At 41.2% G+C, this 24,014-nt stretch overlaps 3 protein-coding genes across 3 annotated transcripts; 1 reads left to right on the top strand and 2 right to left on the bottom strand.

Annotated features, from left to right (window-relative positions):
* Positions 1 to 81: 81 nt before the first annotated feature.
* wfs1a (Wolfram syndrome 1a (wolframin)) lies at positions 82 to 6,895 on the bottom strand. The gene is made up of 12 exons (XM_061275040.1): positions 6,791 to 6,895; positions 5,745 to 6,201; positions 5,499 to 5,578; positions 4,442 to 4,586; positions 4,184 to 4,357; positions 3,858 to 3,935; positions 3,684 to 3,787; positions 3,476 to 3,607; positions 3,156 to 3,401; positions 2,599 to 2,877; positions 2,288 to 2,451; positions 82 to 2,198 (listed from the first exon to the last, which is right to left on the bottom strand). Exons 2-12 carry the CDS (start codon positions 6,013 to 6,015, stop codon positions 1,034 to 1,036), a joined length of 2,838 nt encoding a protein of 945 aa, XP_061131024.1. The 5' UTR covers positions 6,016 to 6,201; positions 6,791 to 6,895; the 3' UTR covers positions 82 to 1,033.
* A 626-nt stretch (positions 6,896 to 7,521) lies between these two features.
* On the top strand, positions 7,522 to 15,214 carry crmp1 (collapsin response mediator protein 1). The gene is made up of 16 exons (XM_061273792.1): positions 7,522 to 7,991; positions 8,239 to 8,266; positions 8,444 to 8,502; positions 9,157 to 9,245; positions 9,448 to 9,632; positions 9,707 to 9,871; positions 10,233 to 10,294; positions 10,393 to 10,473; positions 10,829 to 10,897; positions 10,971 to 11,091; positions 11,219 to 11,375; positions 12,184 to 12,325; positions 12,448 to 12,618; positions 13,483 to 13,662; positions 13,743 to 13,905; positions 14,370 to 15,214. Exons 1-16 carry the CDS (start codon positions 7,641 to 7,643, stop codon positions 14,459 to 14,461), a joined length of 2,115 nt encoding a protein of 704 aa, XP_061129776.1. The 5' UTR covers positions 7,522 to 7,640; the 3' UTR covers positions 14,462 to 15,214.
* A 3,764-nt stretch (positions 15,215 to 18,978) lies between these two features.
* LOC133151787 (uncharacterized protein K02A2.6-like) lies at positions 18,979 to 23,716 on the bottom strand. Its single transcript, XM_061275105.1, has one exon. It carries the CDS (start codon positions 23,381 to 23,383, stop codon positions 19,310 to 19,312), a length of 4,074 nt encoding a protein of 1,357 aa, XP_061131089.1. The 5' UTR covers positions 23,384 to 23,716; the 3' UTR covers positions 18,979 to 19,309.
* Positions 23,717 to 24,014: the final 298 nt, after the last annotated feature.

Below are 24,014 nucleotides of genomic sequence, written 5' to 3'. Positions count from 1 at the left end.
CAAATAAAATAATCAATAACAAATAAGACTTCACGGAGCTCAGTAATAGCCTGGTGAGAAATGAAGCAAAAATGATTCAGCGGTGGTACCAGAAATGTAAACCACATTTACTCGTAAGTAAAATGACGGCCAGGCACTTTCATATTCATCGCATAGGCCCATAAATAGCATTGCTTGGATAAAAGAGGACACAGTGTACAGATGAAGTACCAGTGATTGCTACACATCCATCATGCACCCATGTAGAGTATACCTCACAATATATTAGATTGCAACATACACAAGGCCAAAAAAGAATACTTCCTCCTTTAAATAATAAATAATGAAATAGAAAAAAAAAAACATTACACATTTTGGCTGGTATGCTTCCTCTAAAATGTGTATGAAACCATTCCTCCTCTGGTTAATTAAATTTTCTGATTAAGCGACATACCTGGTATCGTACATCATCAGATAAGACACGATGCATGTATAATGTAAACAGCAAAACTCGATAAATCTTCTACTTTATGTGCCAAAATATTTGATACACTCAAAGTTAAAATACTACATCTTTTTACATGGTTTCCCATGTTCATAAAGCATGTGGCATTGTGATCATTTGGACATCAGATAATAGTCCCTGAAGTTTTAAAGACCAGTTGATCTACAGATGCCATCGCTTACTTTACAAAATCTAAGATAACACCCAATTAGGTTTCTTTTCATTTACCCATTATAAATGGTAATAAAAATACATGTGATCCAGTTTATTGGTAGTGCAGTGGTTTGCATAAGTGACTTCAATGATGTGTTAAATTTCCACTCTTTACAAATCCCAGAGTGTAAATACCGCAGCTTTCCTGTTTGGCACCACCAAAATTATGAGTAAAAAACTAATTGCTGTATTCACATTCTAAGGTAAACGTTACTCGTATCACTTTTGGTTGACATGGGTGAACGTCATCACGAAAATAAATTCAAGGTGGCTCTGAAGTTAAAATAAGATTGAACAAGACAACTCTGCAGTTTTGCCTTTGTTTTAGGTCTCTTCTCAGCCAGTGATTTTCGCTGACAGGAAGGGAGAAAAGAAGAAATCAAATGCGAAATTCAAGGCTCGCATTGTGGTACGTCTCCAGTCCCTCTCTATTTTTACTTGCCTGCCTCCAGGCAACAGTGGGGAAACACAGTCCAGACAGTTGATAGCCTTCAATTCCAAAGCCGGGGCCTTAGCTCCGAGACGGCCCTCCAGTTTGGTGCAGAACTCCACCATATTACCCGGTTCCAGGTTGAGCAGGACCTGTCGGAATTCATGACTGGCCATAAGCACGATATCCCTGCCTTGGTCATCGGCCTCTGTGCTGTTATTCCTAATCATCCCTACAGTCACTTGGAAGCGGTAGCTGTCAAAGCGCTTAACGTGACAGGTATGTTTGGCCAGAGCCTTGATCTGACACATCTCCTCCTCTTCTTGCATTCGTAGGAGCATTGGCAATGAGACCTCACCTGGCGTAGAGCTAGAAATGGTCACATTCTTTGGCTCACATTTCGGGTACGTCTCCCCGTAGAGGCATCGCAGCCAGTCCCCGAGAAACACCGGCAACATATTAATGACAGACTGCGCCCCGTTCTCCGTCTCGGCCACAGTGACCTGCCTAAAGCGACCCGTCCAGGTCACCCTGTGTCCCTGAAGGTGGCTACAGAAGATCTGCGTCTTGGCCATACCTTTGGATTGCCAGGCAGGAGGTCCGCACACCTGACTGTACTGATCCCACGTCAAGGTGGAGTTGTAGACTTTCTGACCTTCGGCGTGATACACATAGATGGAGAAGAAGAGGGTCACCATGGAGATACAAAGTAAAATGAGCTTAACAGGGCCACGGCGCGTCGCCGAGCGGAAAACATCCAGAATAGACGTGCTGAACCGGGTCCAAAGCCGGAGGATGACGGGGATGGCGCATATGACTAAAGTAACAATCATCTTGGTGAGCTCCAGCTCCAGGAACCACTTGAAGAGCTGGATTAAGAGCATGATGGCAAGGCCCACTGCCAGAACAGGCAGAGCGAACAGGAAGAGGAAATAGGCCACACAGGTGCGAATTATACCCACAGCCGTGGAATTCTGGAGGAGCACCACTGAGAATTCACACCACATGAAACACACGAGGTAGGGTACCAAGATGCAGTATGTCCCCCGGAAGCCTCGTTTTCTGGCCATTCTGATCACAGAGAGAAGACAAATTAATAAATTGCAAAATGGGATCTCAATTCTGAGTGTCCATGAAGATCTCCTGTGGTTAATGCTCACCTGAAGAACAGGTAAAAAAGGTAAACATACAGCAAGCAGGGAATACTGAGCTGCAGTACCAAAGACTCCCCTAGAGGCAGAGTTGCAAACGTACGTCCCAAGATGCCAAGCAATGTCATGTTTTCAGGGAGAAGCTGAGTCAGGCCACAAAGTGATGACGCAACCTGAAATTATTCACAATGGTCAGTTTTGTTAATTAACTCATTCGTGCTATTATTTGGCTTTTTATATCTATGAAATATTTCGGTTTTATTTTGCTCAAAACAAATAAATTCAGCAAAATTATATCAATGGTGTTTAAGCACCCTCACCTCTATGATCATTGCTCGTCGTGCATATGTGGTAGCCATGGGACTGAGGCTATGGTAGCTGACGGCCGTAAAGAAGATGGCCACCGTGGAGAGTTCTGAGCAAGGGATCCAGCCCTTGTCAGCAACGGGGAAGGAGAATATGACGAAGAAGACAGAGAATATGAAGTAGAGGTACGGCTCCAGGTTATTCCAACCAAAATCGGTCTCTGCCTGCTCGACATCCAGGCCAGGTTCAAAGCGAGTCAAGAGAGACGTCAGAGCTCGAAAGTTCTCCCAAGTCTGTAAAAGAAAGACGCATGAAGAGTAAAAAAAATAATTCCCCAGAGATATTTTTTAATGGCAACAGATTTTTATAAAGCGCAGACATTTTTCTAATAATTTGCTATTCTGCTTGTGATTATCACAATCAATTTACAGGAAGTAAAATCTTACTATATTTCGTACCCTTGAATTCTGAATTAATTCAAAATCTGATTAAAACTTCACCCCTTAACAAAAATCCTCAAGTCAATCACAAACGATACTATTCCAACATATCCTAAAAGAAAAGAACTCACCTTACTACTCTGAACAACACGCAGTGTGCAAATAATCATGGAGATGAAGGAGAGATAGAAGACCAATAGCGGGATGACAAAGGCAAACAAGTCAACGGTGAGGTTACTGATGATGAAGAAGAAGATAAGCGTGTTGACATGTTGCGTGGGGATGATGGTGCTCAGCCATTGGACGCCGGCCCGCGACGCCCAGTCCACTAGGTGCTCCTTCATCTCCATCACAGTATCAACCGGATAGTGAAGCATCTGACGGTACCAGACACACCACTTCAAGAAGCAAACCCAACATGAACATTAATGGTCATTTTTGAAGAAGATACCATTAAGTGTGATTTCATAGCCATTGCTTTTTTAATGGCGACAGTATGCTTTGTGTCCAGCAACATTCCCCTCCTGCCAAAAGCCCAAGAGCCTCTATGCAGCGGATTGTCTTCTGAGGAGGGCAGCTCAGCCTTGCACAACAAAACACAAACAGAGCACTTTACTTGCTGTTTCTGTGCTCACGTTTTTTTTTAGTTTTTTTTTTACCTCCGTGGCATCAGGATTTTCAGCCTCAGATGATGACGAAACAATACCGCCAGCGTAATTTTTAGTCATCTCGACAAAGTCGTCCAAGTCCACCATCTGATTGGCTGAGGAGACAGAGCGTACCGTAATCTCCAAGTGCAAGTTTTGTTACCATTGGGCTCTATGGATACTCACGCTCATTGCTGACCATGTTTTCCAGTATTTTCTGAGTCTCGTCTGAGGTGGGGCCAGATATCCTTTTTGCGGTGTCCCCTAATGTTCAGGCCCAATTAAAATGATAAGCCACATTATTAAAATGTTACAGATAGTCAAGAAAAACGTGTGATTTGTGTTCCACCTGATCAATATTTGATTAAAATATCAAGTATTGGTATTCAGTATTGGTCTTCAGTATTGGTATACTCGTATTCAGTCTAAAAAAACATTTTTATAAATGTTTTATAAACTATTATCCACACATACATATACTGTATGAATGTGTGTGTGCATGTAGCTCCTACCCAGTCCTTTGTTGACCTGGCTGACATTCCCCAGCATCTCAGCCATGGCCACTTTGGATTTCTTCTCTGGATTAAGCTTCCAGTACATCATCATGGCCGCTTTACGCACCGCCCTCTCAAATTTAGTCTCTGCTGACAGTTTTCGAACATCTTCCTCGTTCTCTGCGGTGATTCCTGGGTGAGAGACTCCAAAAATCAGCAATGCAAATCCCCCACTGCCCCACCCCCACCGACACACATATGTATTGGCACAATAACCTATTTTACGGATCCAGCATCGCTGCAAGTCCCTTGCTGCAGTCTTTCTTCCCTGTTTTGCCGCTTTTACCAACCAATTAACAGCCAGACGATTATTTAGATCTTCATCCTCTTCTTCGGCAAGAATCAAGTAGTGTTGACCCAGCTGATGGACAGAAGAGATGTAAAGAAGATTAAGTCGCTGTGTGTATTGTCGCTTAACCTAAATACAAAGAACATTGACTACATTATGACCGTTACATGAGCTACAGCTCAGATTCATGCAAAAAAATATATATATATTTTAACATTAATTAGGTTATTTTGGTCCAAGTGCACAATCCAGTATGATGCAATACAAGAACATTTCTTCTTTACTATTCATAAACCATAGAAAGGTAAAATTGAAATTAATCTAATAATCCCAGATTGAGATGAATGAATCCAACAGATTAATTTAAAAACCCATCATTTTCTTAAACTTCAGTCACTGACATTTCTGTCCATTCTGACCATTTGTGGGTTTCAGACAACTATTTGCTAATATTAGTAAATGACATTATGTAACGGCTTTCTCACACTATTACTTGTGTTTGATGAGGAATGGAGAAAAAAGACTCTTGTTTTAAATCATAAATATGTCCAAACTGTATCCAATGGCTGTTCACATGCACACACCCTCTGTGGTTATTTAAGTATGTCTTGGTAGGTCCAACTCCTTTGCATAAGTACCATCCACGCGGGAGCCGAGCCTGGTGGCTCTTGCAAATTCTAAACCCATATTCATTTCTCCATTAATCCCCAACGGTTTTCCATTCATTAATTGTACTAAAATTTGTACAAGTAAGTACATTTGCTATATTTGATTGAAGTCATTTAATAGACTAAAATAGCACCAAATTTATGAGCTTCAACACTTGGTGACACCACATTTGACGGCAAAGGAACATCTTGTGTATCATTCTGGGCACTTGGCATCATGTTGCAAGTGGATAAAAATAGACACTCTCAGCAGCAGCAGACAGCATGAACCAGCGCAGTTGAAAACAAAGCCAAGAGTGGTTCTGCCTACACTCACCCGAGTCTGAGCTCTGGCATCACCCGCTTTGGCTTTCTCTTCCATCTGGTCTTTCGATAGGTCTTCCTCTGGTTCTTCATCTGGAGGGGAAGCCAGTGGGATCTTGGTTATGTATTTAGTAAAGCTATATTATATTTGATATCAATGCTGGTCCATAGCAAACAAAAATGAAGGCCTAGTAGCTAGGTGATTGTGCAAAACAAAAGTTATTTGTTCTGTAACCTAATAATGTATTATTATTCTTACCTTCTTCTTCATCTGCATCATCTTCCTCTTCTGCTTTTCTGAGTCTTTCCTGTATGATCACTCGTTGGGCTACAGAGGCAAAGGTTCTTCTCCTTGTGGTAGGTTGGGAAGAATCAGTGGAGGGTGTGGTGTTGTGACAGTCTGGGCCAGCGGAAGCAAGGTTGGGAAGTGCTGATGATTCAGATGAAGGTTCAGAGGAAACCTCCAATGTTTTCTTTTTTGGAGCCATGTCAGGAGAGGAGAACTCATCTGAAGAGAGCGTGGACTCCATCAGTACATAGATGAGTAGCTTGTGAGGGTGAGAGTTGAAGGGCCAAGAGACAGAGGCAGATAATTTATTGGAAATGGGAGAGGAAGTTTTGAGGTAAGTGGGGGGAGGATGTCCACGCAATCCAAGGCATAACTCCTAGGTGTCATAGGTGGCCAGCAAATGTACAAAGTCCTCTTTTGGTCTGTCCTAAAGTGAGAAATGGGAGGAGTCATACTGTAAATGAGGAGCCGTATCTAACAGAAAATCCACACATGATCTGATCATTAACTTAATGCAATTAAAGCTATTCTGTATTTACAAAAATAATTAATTTATTTTACCGTTTTAACTGCCATATCTCTCAATTGGTCAAATTGGGTAACTTCAAATGTTAGAAGCAAATATTTTATATTACACATTATAAAATGATTACCTCTATGACGGCGTCAATAGCAAGTATAAGTCATTGTCTTTGTAAAGACGTTCGTTTATTTACTACAGCTCGCGAGGAGTCTCATGCACTTTATTGTGGCCATTGGCTGTATTGGTGCAACAGCGTGCAGCAGAAATAAGAGAGGCGCAAAAGTAACACAGTGGTTGTTAATATAATGAAAGGGAGAGCGCATGATTTGTATACAGTGATTTTGCATGCAAAAACTTTACAACTGTGAAGTGGAGAATTACTACCAACACGATCCAGCGAAGTCGGTATTGCATGCCAATTGATTGAAAGGAATAACTCCTCAAGACAGCACAAGCTCGAACAAACATAAATTGTACTCGGATTTAAATTCACCTGATATCTTCAAAATAAAGAGGTGATCTTGCGGGACCAAAGCAGAACTCTGACGGTGAATCGCTCAAGCGTGTGGGTTAAACACTCCTGCCCAAAAACTTTACGACCCGCCCTCTTAAAGTAGATTATATGATGATTGGCTAGTAGGAACCGCAATCAAACGTCAGATTCGTCTTGCTATCTTCCTATCCCCATAAAATAATCTGTATTAAAACGAGAACTGTCAATATAGATTTTTTTTAAATATATAACTATTAAAATTAGGAATAAGATGTTCTATGTTTGCAGCCTCGCAGCTACACTGCAAGCTTGAACAAAACAGAACCACGACAGTTGACTCACATCAGCAGAACTGATCCCGCCAGCACCTATGTCAATGGTCGAACTATAAATAAATTAATACATTAATAGATTAATTTATTAATAAATATAGGACCTGACATATCAAAATAATTGTATCTGACCTACAGGTATATGCATCTTTTTTAGCCAAAAGATGTGCTATGGGACGCCAAATAAGCATTTTTAAATCTGTCCTTCCAGATGTGGGTCAAAAAATGACATGTGTTGAGTAATCCTTTCATCACCCCCACTTTAGCCTTTGGAGGGAGAGGGAAACAAAGACCATCCTCTTTGGATACTTGCTGCAGAGGTTTGTAGCATCAGAGAAACATAAAAACGGCATTATTATCCGTTATTTTGGAGATTGCATCTTCTTCTATACAGCCCGGAGACAATCATCCAACCAGTACCACAAGAGGAGGCGGAGCCGCCTGTCCTGGTTACATCGCGTGTTATCGCCATCCTCTCTCACCCTTTCGTCTAGCTGAAGCCTGGGGTGCAAGCCACAATGTCGGACTGCAGGAGGCAGTGGAATCGGGAAGATGAGCTACCGGTGTACTTTGCCGGACCAATCGCCACCGGACCGAACCAGCGCAAAAGCTTCGGCATGTTCGAATCCGTGGAAGGGGCGTTTGAAAGCAAAACCATCGACTTTGACAATTATGCAGTTGGAAGGAAAGGGGGCCGCACCCCGAGGAGCGGGAGTCAGGAGAGACTCCTGGATATCTGCGACTCCAGCGGCGGTGGCAAAACCTGGGAAGCCCAAAAAGGTTCACATACCACCTCCACCGAGGGAGAACATGGCTGTCCAGGTGTTCAGACGGGGTTCTCCTCAGGGTTGGAAACCACACACGGGAAGGTAACTTTTGAGACAGACAGACAGACACATAGAGTAATTACACACATTTGTGTCAAGTTATCAAAAGAGTCCCCCCCAAAAAATGAAAGTGCGCAGTCGCGTGCGGACATTGTGGTGCTGAAGTGGACAGCGCCCATGCAAATATGCAATGGTCGTTATGCGTGCTTCTTTGTGCGCCACGAGATTGACCCTTGAAATAAAAATATAATACTGCAGTATTATAACCTGTCTGCGTTTTGCACAGTAGCTCACTGCTGTAATCACTGAGGTACAGTGTGAGGGCGCTCGTGTGCACACCACCTTTCCTATGCACATGCACATTTTCCCCGTGGACGCGCACGTACACAGAGCTTGTCGCGCGTGTTTTTTTCTGAGCCCGTTCACGCGTTTTTCAGTAGCGGGGGGGACAAAGGGGTGCACCGTGACCCGGTTGTGAATATATTGCACCTCAGGGGAAGAAACCATCATGTCTGGGACCAGTTGTCAACAGAACAACCTCCCCCATGTGACGGTAAGAGGGTGCTTGGTTGGAACTGTTGGAAATCCCTGCTGCCAATGCCGGAAAAGGAGATTAAATTCTTAGTGAGGGTGCAAATGCTATCCTGTATTACCAGGCCTCTTCAATTTAGTTTTAGCCGTAACTGTCATTTTCTTATTGTTTTGACATTGAATGTGTGCAGACAAGGACGCTTAAGTGACAGTTTAAGCTCTTCTGTCAGAAAGATTCATTTAAGTGTCGTCAATGTTGTGATGGTGGAAGCGTGGAACTAGGATTTGTGCAGCGTCAGGCTTTGACTGTAAAACATAAAGTCCCGTTCTCATTCTGATGGATTAGTGTAAATACCATTGCCCCCAAACCATATGCCTGACATTTCATGATAAAGACTTTTAAATAAATAAAAAAACTAAAGCGATTTTCTGCCATCATCAGTTACCATGGAGACATAACACCACCCCTCTCTGTCTCCCTCTCTCCCTTGCTCTCTCTCTCGCTCTCTCCCCAACCATCCGCCAATTCTTACATTCTGTATTTTTCCAGCAACCAGATAATACTGTACATAAAATAATGTGACATGGATTGCATTCATCCTATACATATGACTGGCATTCATTGCTACCTGTTCAATGGATGACATCTGTCCCTGGTTTCCTTGTACCCTTTTAGGGCAACAGCCTGCTGATTAAAGGAGGGCGAGTCATTAATGATGACCAGTCATTTTACGCAGACGTGCACATTGAAGATGGCCTCATTAGGTATGATTGTCATATCCTGTTATTGCTTTTACACTGATGCCCATACATATTTGATTCTCTTAGGAAATTCAATGACATGCACCACACGTCTGCAAAGATCAGAATATGTCTGGCTATGCCTCAATTAAATCCAGAACACTTGCCACCAGCTCCACAACAACGTTCCTCACTTTGATTGCACTTCCCCTTATTACATCTGTAGGCAGGTAGGAGAGAATCTGGTGCTCCCTGATGGCATCAAAGTAATCGAGGCCAATGGCCGCATGGTGATCCCCGGTGGGATTGACGTCAACACCTGTCTGATGAAGCCCTATCTCGGTGTATGCCCCGTTGACGACTTCCTGCAAGGAACCAAAGCGGCGCTCGCTGGAGGCACGACAATGATCAGTGAGTCTGCATGACATGTGACAATACTGCAAATGTCCTGCATGCTTTTGACGTCTGAGCCTCCCCTATTCCAGTTGACCATGTGACCCCTGAGGTTGGGGAAAGCTTGCTGGAGGCGTTCGAAGTCTGGCAGGAAGCTGCAGACAAGAATGCGTGTTGTGACTACTCCCTCCACGTTGACATCCCGCAATGGAATGAAACGGTTAAAGATGAGCTGGAGATGCTGGTGCAGGAAAAAGGTACACCCCATCTTCACATTTTTCTTCCAAAGAGTGCTGGTGGCTTCTCTAATTGTTAATCCCGATTTTGGCGAGAACACCAGAGAGAGATTTGCGACAATTTGGCCTTGTTCTGAATCCTCTTAAAGGGAAAGCACAGGGGATATTGCCCGCATTATACCATTGGCATGGAAGTCACACATTTTGTTTGTAATCTTTTCAAAGAAAAAAGAGAATCACTTTTCTCCTGGGGTAGCGACTGTGACACGTGTCCTTCAAACAAATACATTGTCCTTAAAGACAAAATAACAATGATATTATTTTTGTGAATTTTGTTTTCCTTTCATGAACAAATACACAATTTTTTCCCCACTTCTGCCAGGTATTAATTCCTTCCAGGTGTACATGGCCTACAAGGATTTGTACCAGATGTCAGATTCTCAGGTGTGTAGGTATTATTATCGAGAAAAATCTTTACAATCAATATTCATTTACGTTATGTGCTATTACGTCATTAACATTCTATTTGCTTGCTTCTCCAGCTATACGACGCCTTCTCCTACTTAAAACAAATTGGAGCTGTGGTGTTAGTTCATGCTGAAAATGGAGATTTGATTGCTCAGGTAAGTGCAGCCTTTGCTTCTTGGCTATTGTGACAGCTTTTCAAGTTCTCTACTGTGCTATCATGTTGACTTCATGTAGCGTTTCCAACAGCAAACTCAAGGCTGACAAATAAAGACTTTGCATGTTTCCACTGAGTGTTTCCGCTGAAAGATGAAAAGATAAAACAGGGCGCCGTTGACTAAAAGTGATCCTGGAATTTGTCTAAATATTTAGAGGCTATATTACGACAATACAATCAAACACGTGTGATTTATTTGTAGGTCAAATACAGCATGCATGCAATTGCATGGGAATGTAGAAGAAGAAGAAAACCCCTGGATTAAATTTTTTATTATTTTTTCATCCATGATTTAGGAACAAAGCAAAATCCTTGGGATGGGAATTACCGGACCGGAAGGTCATCCTTTGAGTCGTCCTGAAGAGGTGATGCAATCCATCCGTGTGTCTGTCCGTCCATCAGCTAGTTCTGATCTGCCCTCGCTTCTTCCCAGCACAGGTGGAGGCTGAGGCGGTGTTTCGTGCAATCACCCTTGGTAACCGTGTGAATTGTCCTGTCTACATCACCAAGGTGATGAGTAAGAGTGCAGCAGACACCATCACCCAGGCCCGAAGGAAAGGTCACTCTCTCGTTCCTGCACCCTCAGTCTAAGTTCATTATACACAGCACCAACGGAAACATCTGTCTGCATTCTAAATGCTGCATTATGTAAATAGATGTAAATTCCTTTTTGGTTGAATCTTCAGGGTCTGTCGTTTTTGGAGAGCCAATCACAGCCAGTCTGGTCACTGATGGTTCACATTATTGGAGCAAGAATTGGGCCAAAGCTGCTGCTTATGTGACATCCCCACCTTTGAGTCCTGACCCTACGACCCCAGACCACCTCCAGACACTTTTGGCCTGGTAGGACGAATGTGATCAACAACAGTTTTTTTTGTGTTTTTTTTCAAGGAAGGAATGTGACAATAGAAGAAGACGATACTGAAACGTGTAAAAACTTTGAAATGAATGCAGAGTTATTTATAGCTCTAATCGCTGCATAATGTGGATTTTAAATCAGATCAGTGACACCAAAGGATACGCATGCATGGTTTCAATGCTCATTATTTGTTTGGTATTCCAGTCACAGCAGCTGCTCACATAATATGCAATGTCAAATTTGATTTATTCAAAGACAGTGAGGGTCATTGTTTCACAAATCGAGGTGCAAAAAAAAAAGCCTGGAATATGGGAACACATATGAATATATGTAGATATAGTCTACAAATGTCAAACAATCTCTGATTAGAATGTACAGAACTTCTTAAAGTACATTTTTTAGTGCCCCTAATTCTATCAATAGCACAGGAATGTGAATCCTTCATCCTCAGTTGCCTTGGCTACCAAGTGCCTCCCTCCTCCTCTCTCCTCTTTGGTCCTGCATTTTGCCTCTTCATGCTAGTCCCACAGCACCTCTTTTAACTGACAGTGTATTTATTTTGTTTTCACAAAAGTCAGACTACTTAAATGTTAAGGCTGCTCCTTATCCAGATATTGAAATTGATGACACTACAATTATTAAAAATGATTTAATGTCTAATGCGCTATAGTTAAAGCAGTCACTTTTTAATTCACACAAATGTGATCATGATTTATGAAATAGGGCATTAGCTATATAGTACAACATTCTCTCCTTTGTGCGTTATTAATAATATATCATGCTATGACGCAGTGGTGACCTGCAGGTGGTGGGCAGCGCCCACTGCGCATTCAGCATTTCCCAGAAAGCAATCGGCAAAGACGACTTCACCTTAATCCCAGAGGGCACCAATGGAGTGGAGGAGAGGATGAGTTTTGTTTGGGACAAAGCTGTGGTAAGAGCAAACCATATATGTGTGTCAACCTCTAAAATTGAGCTTTTGTAAAGAAATTAATAGCCTCAAGCAGACTATGTTTAATATTTGAGTCTTCTGTATTTACGTTGTCCTCCACACAGGCCATGGGGAAGATGGATGAGAACAAGTTTGTGGCTGTCACATCTACCAACGCTGCTAAAGTCTTCAATCTGTACCCACGTAAAGGTCGGATAGCGGTGGGCTCTGATGCGGACGTCGTCATCTGGGACCCCGACAGCACCAAAACCATCACGTCTAAACTGCACCAGTCGGTGAGAACAAAGAAAATAGGACTGGATTGAAAAACAAATCAAAGAGGCCATCCTGCATGTGTTAATGTGCCAGAAATGACAAATGTTCGACACGCATGGCAGACTACACAGATGTGTCAATCCCCCTTGACAATTAATTACTTCAATTTGAATTCCTTCAGGATTGCATTAAAACATCAAAGAAGGCATCCTAAATCCAAATCACATTTTCAACCCATGGACGTGTAAAAAAAAAAAAAACGAGACTCATGGGATGTTGCATGCATTTAAATGACCTTTACATGAATTTAAATGCAATTCATGACTCACAACATCAGGCAGTGTTTGATATATTTCGTCTGCAGCCCGACTTTAATCCAGACTGCTGTCAGCTTTAGGGTCTAATCCCCCCTGCACCCCCTGCACCCCTTCACCCATTTTGCACAGGCATCTTCTTACCCATCCCCCTATTTTTTATTATCTTGCTCTTTGCCCCAAGGTTTTCTTCATCCTCCATCTCAGATGCTGCAGTTTTACTGCATGCATTATTCTCTTTCATACAATGCGTGCAGAAATAAATACGCCTTGTTCTTTCTTTTATTTTTCTGGTCTAATATATAGTATGTGTGTGTTTGTGTCTGTGTGTGTGTTCGCTGTGATATAAGCAATATTAATCTCAGCCCAAATACTTCTTGTTATGGCATCATCAGGGCATTTACAATTTTAATTATTATTGTTACTCATAGCCAGTAGAGGGTTATTTGCATCTCATTATGATTCTATGATGTGATATACCAGACAGTATTCTTAGCCTAATATATTTTATATACGGCCTTTCTCTTCCTTGCACAATTTTTTTTTAACATTTAAATTCTCTTCTCACAGTCTGCAGAACTCAACATCTTTGAAGGTCTGGAGTGTCGCGGGGCACCAGTGCTGGTGTTGAGTCAGGGTCGGGTGGTCTATGAGGAAGGAAAGCTTCAAGTTCAGCAGGGTACTGGACGATTCATCCCTCGCAAGCCCTTCCCTGATTTTGCTTATCAACGTTTGAAGTTCAGGGATCAGGTACAGTACAGAAAGGAAAGCTTGAAATACATTCCTTATGCAATAGTAGCCACGACCTTTCCCTCCCTGTCTCTAAACAGATTAAGGAAAAAGGGGTCGCACGTGGCATGTATGATGGGCCCGTGCATGATGTCATTGCTCCCCCCAAATATATCACACCTTCACCTTCGGCCAAAACTTCCCCGACCTCGCACCAGCCTCCACCAGTGCGCAACCTTCACCAGTCCAACTTCAGTCTATCAGGTTAGAGACACAAATACTGTATACGTTTTGGATTCTATAATGAAGGTTTTGGCAAATGTTATGTAACTCTGTATTAGGTAGTAAAACATTGGGGACCATTGAAAGTGTAATTTAAAATATTCACTAATTCACATGATGCATACAACTATTAATATTTCCATCATATATTTTTCCCCTGCGAATTTCAAATACTACAGTATACTCTTAATTTATATTTAATTTAAATAGCATGATTGATTTTGTTATAATGTGATTGATTACTTCAATTCTATTTTATTTGGATATTTACAAAAGATTACAACCGAAGTCTCAGTACACTTGGAGCAAATCAAAGACCATGCCAGTCATTTATAAAAAGATTTAACTAAGCCCCAACTTTTTACATCGTATTATGAGAATACAAATTTTTTTTGTCTCAACTTGAACTCATTTACTACGTCTTCTCTCTTGATTTAAATTTACAGGGGCTCAGATTGACGACAACATCCCTCGCAGGTCCGGCCATCGAATTGTAGCACCTCCTGGTGGCCGTTCCAACATTACCAGCCTTGGTTGAACACCCTGCACACTGCACACTTAGTTTTACGGGGCTGAACGTTATTTTTACTTTGTTCCAGCAATGCGTCATGCACAAATCACACCATAATGATCTGCCTTGTGAGTACACTCTGTATGTAGATGCACATAATATTGTGATATACAATCAGTAAAGTCATTCAAATGTCATCATTCACAAAGTAACTCACTAAATGATGGTTTACAATCAGTATTATCATCTCCTTTTCATAGCACAACTTGCACTAAGTGATAAGCTCCACAAGATGGTGCTGTTGCTATCGGCCTCTGTCTTGCTGCCGGTATCCGCATCCGCATTATCTGCACATGAGCAATTGATTCAATGTGACTTTAGATTCTATTGCATGGGCAACCCTTTAAATGTGACACTGTGGTTGTGCGCAATTGTATTCAGATGCTGTTTGTAAGCTTTGAGCACTCTTTAATGTTCATAAAAAAAGATAATATTCTATCTGAGCAAGGCATCATCACAATCACGCAGTTCCTGCAAAATGCAAAAGGCAATAAGCCACTGCAATAAATGAAATGATCAATATAGCATGATAGAGTCATGCAGTCAAGAATTGATATGTCTTGTAGTTTTCACTCATGCTAGAATTTTTTTTAAAACTGTTCTTTACATTTTTAACGGAAAATTTCTTTAGGCTGTTTTTACTTAAAGTTGCGTATTTATTATTGTTGTTGTTGTTCTTGTTGTGTATGGTACGATATTTAACATGTTTATGCCGCAGTTTGTTTTTCTTCTTCTGTTGACTGAGTCATTCATTCATTGATGAAAAATAAAGACTGTTCCCAAAAATGGAGACTCCAAACCTATTTCAAGTTTACAAGTTTGCATAACACTCACCAGCCACATCAGGTGCTCTATATTAAAACTTTACTTAACTAACTTTACTTACTTTACCATGCATTTAAGGGCTAACCGCCACTGACTGCACTTAACTCAAGTACTGCCAGGATTTCTGAACATATATTGGACTATCAAAACTCTGATGACTTTAATTGATAATGATGATTACTGAGATAGAATTTACGCTATGCATCACGATGCAAGTAATATATATGCATTAATCTATTACTGGCGGTTATCATCTTGTAATGATCCACAGCAGTGTGTTACAACACAGTGTAATCAAAGCATCTGTATTTCAAGCCATCTGTGATCCCAGAGGGCTTTTAACTATACCGCACGACACGCCTCGACACAAAACAGCTAATTTACTCCGCTTAATTGTAAGCTTTTATCTGGCAGACATTCACTTCTTTTGAAGTCTGAAGATTGCTCATGTTTATTTTATACACCAGAGGTGAGAGTAAAGTTGTAGCTGATGTCAAACCAAAATGCTCACTACCACTTGATTATTGGCTTGTTGAAGTCATTGGTTGTGATTTTTACATGGGTAATAAAAAAAGGAAAGGATAAAAATGTCACGCTTAAGGGTATGATGTCATTGAAATTCTCCTTGAACATCGTTTCTTTTGTCGAACGTCAACATTAAGTCGCAATCTAAGGGCACTCAAATACTATAAAATCCATTAAGAATGTACTAAATACATCTAACTGTCTCTCTTTAAGTGAAAAAAGACCCTTACTGTCGAGCTTCCTCAAGAGAAGAAGCTCGCCACGCAGCGTCACCTTCACACAGACGTTCGTGCTGCACGGCCATCTGTTGTGGGAATGAGCTAAAGTGATGTAATGTCAAGTTTGTGAGGCAAACAAAATGCAAATGACTCGTATACAGCAGCAGGTCATAAAATTATATAAACTGAAAATTGTATGTGAGAGTGGCGTAACTATGTGAGAATGTGCCATAACAATGCGGATATTTGTCATTCCTTGAGAGCATCGGGCAGCTGTTTAGGAGGGGAAATGCCGTTTGGGCAATTTACTGAGCCAGCTGTGCTCATTGTGCTGAGAGTCCCTCAGGCCTCTGTTGTGCATAACCTAAAAAATGTATCAAGCTTGGGAAAAAATAAATAAAAAATGTTGTGCTCCTCTCCCTGCCATCTAACCCTGACAAAAATAGGAATATTTACCTGGGATGTCCATAAAGTCTTAAAATTAATTTGTTAGATTGAAACCACGTTATTGTCTTTGTTTTCATAAGTGCAGACAAACATAATTATTGCATTACAAAACAACAACGTAGTGTTGCGCAATGCTTTGACACATCACTATCAATTTATCAAGCTCTTAGTCAGTTCCTATGTTTGCCTTAATCCAGACCCAAACCACAAACAAAAATCCCTAACTTTTACCTAATCCCAATCTCCTAACCCAAGCAACAAATCTAACACTACCCCCTAACATTCTCCCTTAACCTACACTAAATCTGCTACCATAGAGTATTAAATAGTTCAATTGTCATCCATCATTTTACACTGCAGCTTTAGGCTCCCATGTGTATACTTTACTAAAGGATTCAGTATGCTTGGATATTATAACATGTCATTTTTTTCTATCAGGCAGGGCTTGATGCGCTCAGGCCGATGTGACCGTGGAAAACAAGATGAAGGGACAGAAAATAAAAAAGCCCACAGAGGATCAAATAGCACATCAACAGCACATCAGCAAAAGCGTCTGTTTATGGCTCTGCTGCAAGGTTTTCTTCAACAGACAAACACAAAACCCTGTCTTGGCAGCAATGATCCTGAACTTTGGTGTTGACAGCTTGCGTTTGATGTTAAAAAAGAGCAAGGTAAGGAAAGGTATTAATCATGGAATACATTATTTTTTAATTGGCACATAAAACTAATTCGATGACACTTTCTTTTTGTTGAATCCTGGTGGATTTAGACATCCCTCATACACATTCTAGTGTATTCAGGGTTCACCCATGCAATATGTTCTACTATCCATTATATAAATAAATAAATAAATAAATAAATAAATAAATAAATAAATAAATAAATAAATAAATAAATAAATAAGCACATCTGCAGAGTCTATCTCAGGAGTTTCTCCTGTGAGGGTTTGTCAGGCTATTATTTTACTGTTACACGCCACTTGTCCACTTATCTGTTGCTATATCTGCAAAGCCCACTGTGGATATTGTTTATGAGTGTTCAGGAGCAACAATATTGAATTATATTTGTGATAGGTCATGAGTTACATATTTTAATAATGGCGGCTTATTAGGCAGAGTTTTACGACATTGAGAAGGAAGATTAGTCCTTAGGGCTGTCATGTCCGACGTTAATAGACCTGAACTGTGGCCTGTAATTATTAGATTAACTCTATACTTTCCATCTGTCTGTCCATCCACACATCCATCTGTCTGTCCGCCCGCCCCTCAATGAGTTTGGCTCTGCCCTTGATTCTTATAAGTGCAGGTGGACTAAAGGCAGTTGACCTAACCACCAGGCCATTAACAAAAATTCCATCATTTAATGTGCATTATTTGAATTGAATATGTCATAACGTTAAAGTAGTTATGTTAACGTGATTTTGAATCTAGTGCGCCAGTGATCAGGTTGCTTAAGAATTTTGCTATTGAAAAGAAGCAGAACAAATGCGGCCTTTTAAGTAAAGGAAAATTGCATGTTGCAATTCAGATATCAAGTAATAAATAAGGTCATCAATAAGTCATGTGAGTGGTGCTCTAAAAGAGGTTATTTACAGAAATATAATGACATCTTATTAAAGGTTTTACTATTGGATAGTCAACAAGACACATTTCTCACTTTCCTTTCTAATAATTGTGACTTATAAGTACTTTATGCTACTCTTTTAATCTTTATACTACACATTCCATAAAATGTAAAGGAACATAAATAAATGACCAATGAGCACTGCGTGAATTCCGCATTACTTTTCGATTTTTAACAACAGAGGAATGTGTTAGGGCAGTCTTGGTAATAAAACACACACTAAGTGGCATTTTAAACACAAAGCTTTAAGACTCGAGCCTTTTTATTCTTGTGTCCTTATACATAATTGAAACCAATTATATATATAAAAAACTGCGGCATTGCCTGTCTGTTAAAATAGTATATATAAAATAGTAGCAAACCTTTTAATAACCACACGATGTCAGTGTTGCATATTCAACCAAAGCAAAACGCTTGCAGGACCTGATGACATTAGGAGTCCTTCACGCTTGTCTTCGATTAGAGCAATTAAAGCCTGCAAATATGCAAATCTTTCGCTCAAAATATACTCCAGTTATTATTTTTTTCAGCTGAATATTCACTTTAACGATGCATTTGTTGAACCCATCTAAAAGAAAAACAAATGCATAAACAATGTAATACATATTCTAGCGTCCTCGTCCCTGTCGTGTGTTGAGCGATTTGTTCTTGTTCTTAGATTAGTCACATTTCCGACCTTGGAATGACAATGGCACAATCATCTCTTTTCAGTGAATGACATTGTACCCATAATAACCTTCACCATTTCCAAACTGCTACAATAAACCCATGCAAGAAAATAAAGACATTAAAATTAATTTCATTTGGCCATTGTTGTATCGTGGCCGTAATGACGCGCACACTCTCCAAGTTTAAAGGACGTTTAATAAGAACGGCACACACAGTACAAGCACATGTTTCTCTCTTGTACAACTTCTTCGGTCTAACATCAATCCTCAGTAGTCAACTCTAAGGCGAGTGCGCCCTCTACTGGGTAAAAGTAGAAGTATCCCATTGGCAGCAAATAAGCACTGAAATAATACTTATACCAAACAACATTACCAAATCAATACACCACATCTCCCCCACATTTAAGCAAAAACAACATGTGTTATACACTCAATAAACATAAACAGAACAATTACTTAATGTAACCCAGTATGACTTCTTTTTTTTTTTTTTTCAATAACATTCTACTTTAAGGAACAAAGTCTTTGAGGTGAACAGGGGTATGTCTCTCTCTACTAGAACGTCTCAACTCTGTCTGGGGTGGTACAACCTTTTCATCCTGGGTATTGGTAGCAGGTAGTAACTCTGACACCTTCTCTGAATTAGAACTCAGTTCTAACATCTGTGGTTTATTTATTTCCGGTAGTGGAATCTTTGCAACAGTCTCTGGAAAAAATACTAAGTTTTTCTCCTTCTCCACCGTTGTCTCGAGATTGGAAAATCTTGCTCTTACTTGATCTACATGCCTTTTCACAACTAGACCAGTACCAACACTAACGGTATAGGAAAGGGGTCCTGAAGTGTTTTGGATAACACCAGGAATCCATTTCGGTCCATAGGAATAGTTCCTGATGAGTACGTCCTCTCCTGACGTAAACCCTCTCTGCTTACTCCGTGTGTCATGATTTTCTTTCTGTTTAAGTTGCTTTTGTTGCACTTTGGTTTTCAAATCCGGAACAACCAAATCCAGGGCGGACCTTAGTCTGCGTGACATCATGAGTTCGGCAGGTGATAAGCCTGTTGTTGCGTGAGGTGTGATCCGGTAGCTAAACAAGAATCTTGATAACCTTGTTTGTATTGTCCCTTCTTTCATCTTCTTCATCCCCTCTTTAAAAGTTTGAACTGCTCTCTCTGCGAGTCCATTTGAGGATGGGTGAAAAGGAGCGGATCTCACATGACTGATTCCATTTTGCTTCATGAACGCTTCAAACTCAGCACTTGTGAAGCAAGTTCCATTGTCGGACACCAGCATTTTTGGTATTCCAAAATTACTAAAGCTCTGTCTGAGTTTCTCGATGGTGACTAAGGATGTGCATGTTTTTGTAGGGTAAACATCCAACCACTTTGAATGTGCATCCACAATTACGAGAAACATTTCTCCTAGAAAAGGTCCTGCATAGTCCACATGAATCCTTGACCATGGTGATTCAGGCCATTCCCACGGGTGTAGAGGAGCAGAAGCAGGTGCTTTTTGATGTGCCTGACATTCGTGACATGCTTGAACCGTTCTCTCGACATCCTGATCCATTCCAGGCCACCACATGTATGATCTTGCCAAACCTTTCATTTTAGTCATTCCTGTGTGAGTTTGATGTAACATTTTTAACATCCTACCTCTTCCTTTGGCAGGGATGACCACTCGAGCTCCCCAGAGAACACAGCCATCTCTAACACCGAGCTCCAATTTTCTCTGGTGGAAAGCTTTCAGATTTGGATCGGTTTCTGTGGGCCACCCTTTCAGGATGTATTCATGAACTTGTGATAAAACAGTGTCTTTTGCCGTCCAGCTCTTTATCTGCTTTGCATCTATCAATGTCTCATCCAACATGTCCATCATAAGTACTTGCTCAGTACTCTCCTCTTTCCTTAACTTGACAGGAACTGGCATCCTGCTCACGGCATCTGCATTTGCATGATGTTTGCCTGGTTTGTAGACAATGTTGTATTGGTATGCACTCAACTTCACAGCCCACCGCTGCACTCTAGGTGATCCCATTTGAGGAATTGGCTTCTTCTCATTGAACAGATAAATCAATGGCTTGTGATCCGTGTAAATGGTAAAGTTTCGACCATATATATATTTATGAAACCTTTCAATCCCAAACATGACCGCAAGTCCTTCTTTATCCAACTGTGAGTATCTTGTCTCAGCAGGTTGTAAGGTACGGGACACAAATCCAATTGGTCTCTCACTTCCATTTTCCATGATATGTGATAATACTGCCCCCACTCCGTAAGGGGAAGCATCACACGCCAAAACCAACTCACGGTTAGCTGAGTAGTGTACAAGAACATCTGAAGTGTTAAGCAAGTCCTTTGCCTTTTGGAATGCCTCTTCTTGTTCTTTGTCCCATTTCCAACGAACATCATGTCTCAACAACTCATGTAAAGGCGCCAACAGGGTTGCCAGGTTTGGAAGAAACTTGTTGTAGTAGTTTAACAATCCCAAGAATGATTTCAGCTCTGAAACATTTGCTGGGGCAGGAGCATCTTTGATTGCTTTGACCTTTTGGGCAATGGGGTGTAATCCTTGTGCATCGACTTTGTAGCCCAAGTACTCCACTTCATCTTGAAGGAACGTACACTTGTTTCTCCTAAGGCGTAGTCCCGCTTCTTTCAATCTGTTTAGCACAGAGTCTAGGTTTTTTAGGTGATCAGATTGGTCCATGCCACTTACCAATATATCATCTAGATACACAGCTACTAGAGGAATCCCACATAAAAGACTCTCCATCGTTCTCTGAAATATGGCCGGGGCAGAGGCCACACCGAATGGAAGCCTGTTGTAGGTGAACAATCCCCTGTGCGTGTTCACGGTGAGGTATTTCTTGGAGTCCTCATCCATAAGTATCTGTTGATAAGCATGACTCATGTCTAACTTAGAGAACTGCTTACCCTTTGCAAGTGCATTGAACAAATCCTCCACTCTGGGTATCGGATACTGCTCAAGGGATGACACGGTGTTTACAGTTAGTTTATAATCTCCACATAATCTGACTGTGCCCACTGGTTTCAGGATAGGTACCACTGGTGCTGCCCATTCTGAGTACTTAACTGGTGTGATAATGTCTTCTTTTAACAGTCTGTCAATTTCCTCATCCACTTTTGCTCTCATGGCATAAGGAATAGACCTTGGACGGAAGAAGCGCGGAACAGCATTTCCCTTCACATGAATAGTGGCTTTGGTGCCCTTTAAAGTGCCCAGCTCCTCCTTGAAAACTTCATCATGTTTGCACAGTACTTCTTGTAAGGTCACTTTTGTTTCCACTGTTTTCTGGTCTGTGTGTATCTGATGTACTTGTCTTTCTTTGTGTCTGGCTTTTATTTCTTTCCAATTCAGCTGAATGTCCTCTAGCCAGCATCTGCCTAGTAATGAGGGACCATCTCCTTTCACAACCACTAGGGGCAGTTTAGCTCTTTGCTTTTTGTACTTGACTTGGACTTGAGCTGCTCCCACAACTTCAACTCGATCCCCAGTGTATGTCTCCAACTTGAGTCGTACTGGTTTAATACAAGGAGTCTTGTTGGTTCTCCATGTTGTCAGGAATGTCTTCTCACTCATTACTGTGAGACTGCAACCTGTGTCAATTTCAAACTGAACTCTCTTCCCATTTAGTTTCATGCTCTCTGTATACGGATCAACTTTTCTCAGGTATATGTCACTCATGCGTCCCAGCTTAAACTTTATATTTTGTAAAGGAAAGGAATCTTCTTCTGAACTATCTGTATCACTGTCCTCTGGTCGCTCTTGAACGTTATGTGACCGATAACTTGAACGAGACTGCTCCTTTTTAGCTGTAGGATTTCCTACATATCTCTTTTGTTTGCTTTTATTTCTGCAGGCTCTGGCAATATGACCCACTTTTCCACATGCATGACATTTTTCTTGTTTAAACTTACATTCTGCAGCGTTGTGTTGTCCTTTGCAACGATAGCACTCTTGAACATTTCCGCACTTGAACGCACCTCGCTGCTGCGGGCCTTTGTTTACTTTGAAGCACTTCGCAGTGGCGCACGGATTCTGCAGGTCTTGCGCATTTTTAGTTGCTGTTTCTGCCGCAACGGCAATGGACAAAGCCTTCTCACACGTTAGATCTGCTTCTGCCAGGAGTCTTCTTTGAATCCGATCATCATTTATTCCACAAACGATCCTGTCTCTCAACTTTTGCTCCAAGGTGTTGCCATAATTACAGTCCTGGGCCAGCCTCCGCAGCTCCGCTACGTACTCCATCACCGACTCATTTGGTTTACGACTGCAAGAATCAAACTTGTACCTCTGGACGATTTCACTTGGCTTTGGGTCGAAGTGGTTTTTTAGTAGTGCCACCAGCTCGCCGTAAGTCTTCTCTTTTGGTTTAGTTGGACTAAGGAGATTCCGCATTAAACTGTAGGTAGATGCGCCGACAACGCTGAGGAGAATAGCTCTCTGCTTATCCCCATCATCAATCTCGTTGGCCTCAAAAAACTGATCCATTATTTCACAGTATTCTTCCCAGCTTTGATTTTTCGCATCAAACGCCGCCAGAGTGCCAATGGTCGCCATCTTCTACAAACTTTCACGGTACTTGGTACACCTCCCTTTTTAAGTCCTTGTCGTCCGAACACTCGTCCTTTCTTCAAAACTTTGTTTATCCTCGTCGCCAAAAATATGTTGTATCGTGGCCGTAATGACGCGCACACTCTCCAAGTTTAAAGGACGTTTAATAAGAACGGCACACACAGTACAAGCACATGTTTCTCTCTTGTACAACTTCTTCGGTCTAACATCAATCCTCAGTAGTCAACTCTAAGGCGAGTGCGCCCTCTACTGGGTAAAAGTAGAAGTATCCCATTGGCAGCAAATAAGCACTGAAATAATACTTATACCAAAACAACATTACCAAATCAATACACCACAGCCATAAATGAAATAAATTACGTTTGTTAATTAGTGGCTGTAGCGAGACCAGTAACTGACGCACAACTCCACTCTGAGGAAATAGGAACTGTATCAAATATCTGCTTTTACAAGATAATCATCTTAATTCTGCGTGGTTTTGTTATTATGTGATACATCTCACTTGAATTTGCCCTCTGGAGATGAATAAAAGATTTCTTATCGGAATATTGTGTTTCAATATGACCATTAAAAGCAACATTAAGTACAACCTTATCATCCGCGGGAATTATGAGAA

This window comes from Syngnathus typhle, linkage group LG3 (genome assembly GCF_033458585.1).
Source record: "Syngnathus typhle isolate RoL2023-S1 ecotype Sweden linkage group LG3, RoL_Styp_1.0, whole genome shotgun sequence".
Classification (NCBI taxonomy): domain Eukaryota; kingdom Metazoa; phylum Chordata; class Actinopteri; order Syngnathiformes; family Syngnathidae; genus Syngnathus; species Syngnathus typhle.
The sequence above is the reverse complement of the archived record's forward strand: the minus strand, read 5'-3'. Positions and strand labels throughout refer to the sequence as shown.

Excerpts from the sequence above, each read along its gene's own strand:
- LOC133151787 (XM_061275105.1), bottom strand. The coding sequence starts at position 23,383 with ATGGCGACCATTGGCACTCTGGCGGCGTTTGATGCGAAAAATCAAAGC.
- crmp1 (XM_061273792.1), top strand. The coding sequence starts at position 7,641 with ATGTCGGACTGCAGGAGGCAGTGGAATCGGGAAGATGAGCTACCGGTG. Across the intron at positions 8,267-8,443 it reads TGTAATCACTGAGGTACAGT|GGGAAGAAACCATCATGTCT; the intron begins GTGAGGGCGCTC and ends ATTGCACCTCAG. Across the intron at positions 10,295-10,392 it reads ACCAGATGTCAGATTCTCAG|CTATACGACGCCTTCTCCTA; the intron begins GTGTGTAGGTAT and ends TTGCTTCTCCAG.
- wfs1a (XM_061275040.1), bottom strand. The coding sequence starts at position 6,015 with ATGGAGTCCACGCTCTCTTCAGATGAGTTCTCCTCTCCTGACATGGCT. Across the intron at positions 4,587-5,498 it reads ATGCCAGAGCTCAGACTCGG|CTGGGTCAACACTACTTGAT; the intron begins GTGAGTGTAGGC and ends TCTGTCCATCAG. Across the intron at positions 4,358-4,441 it reads ATGCTGGATCCGTAAAATAG|GAATCACCGCAGAGAACGAG; the intron begins GTTATTGTGCCA and ends TCTCTCACCCAG.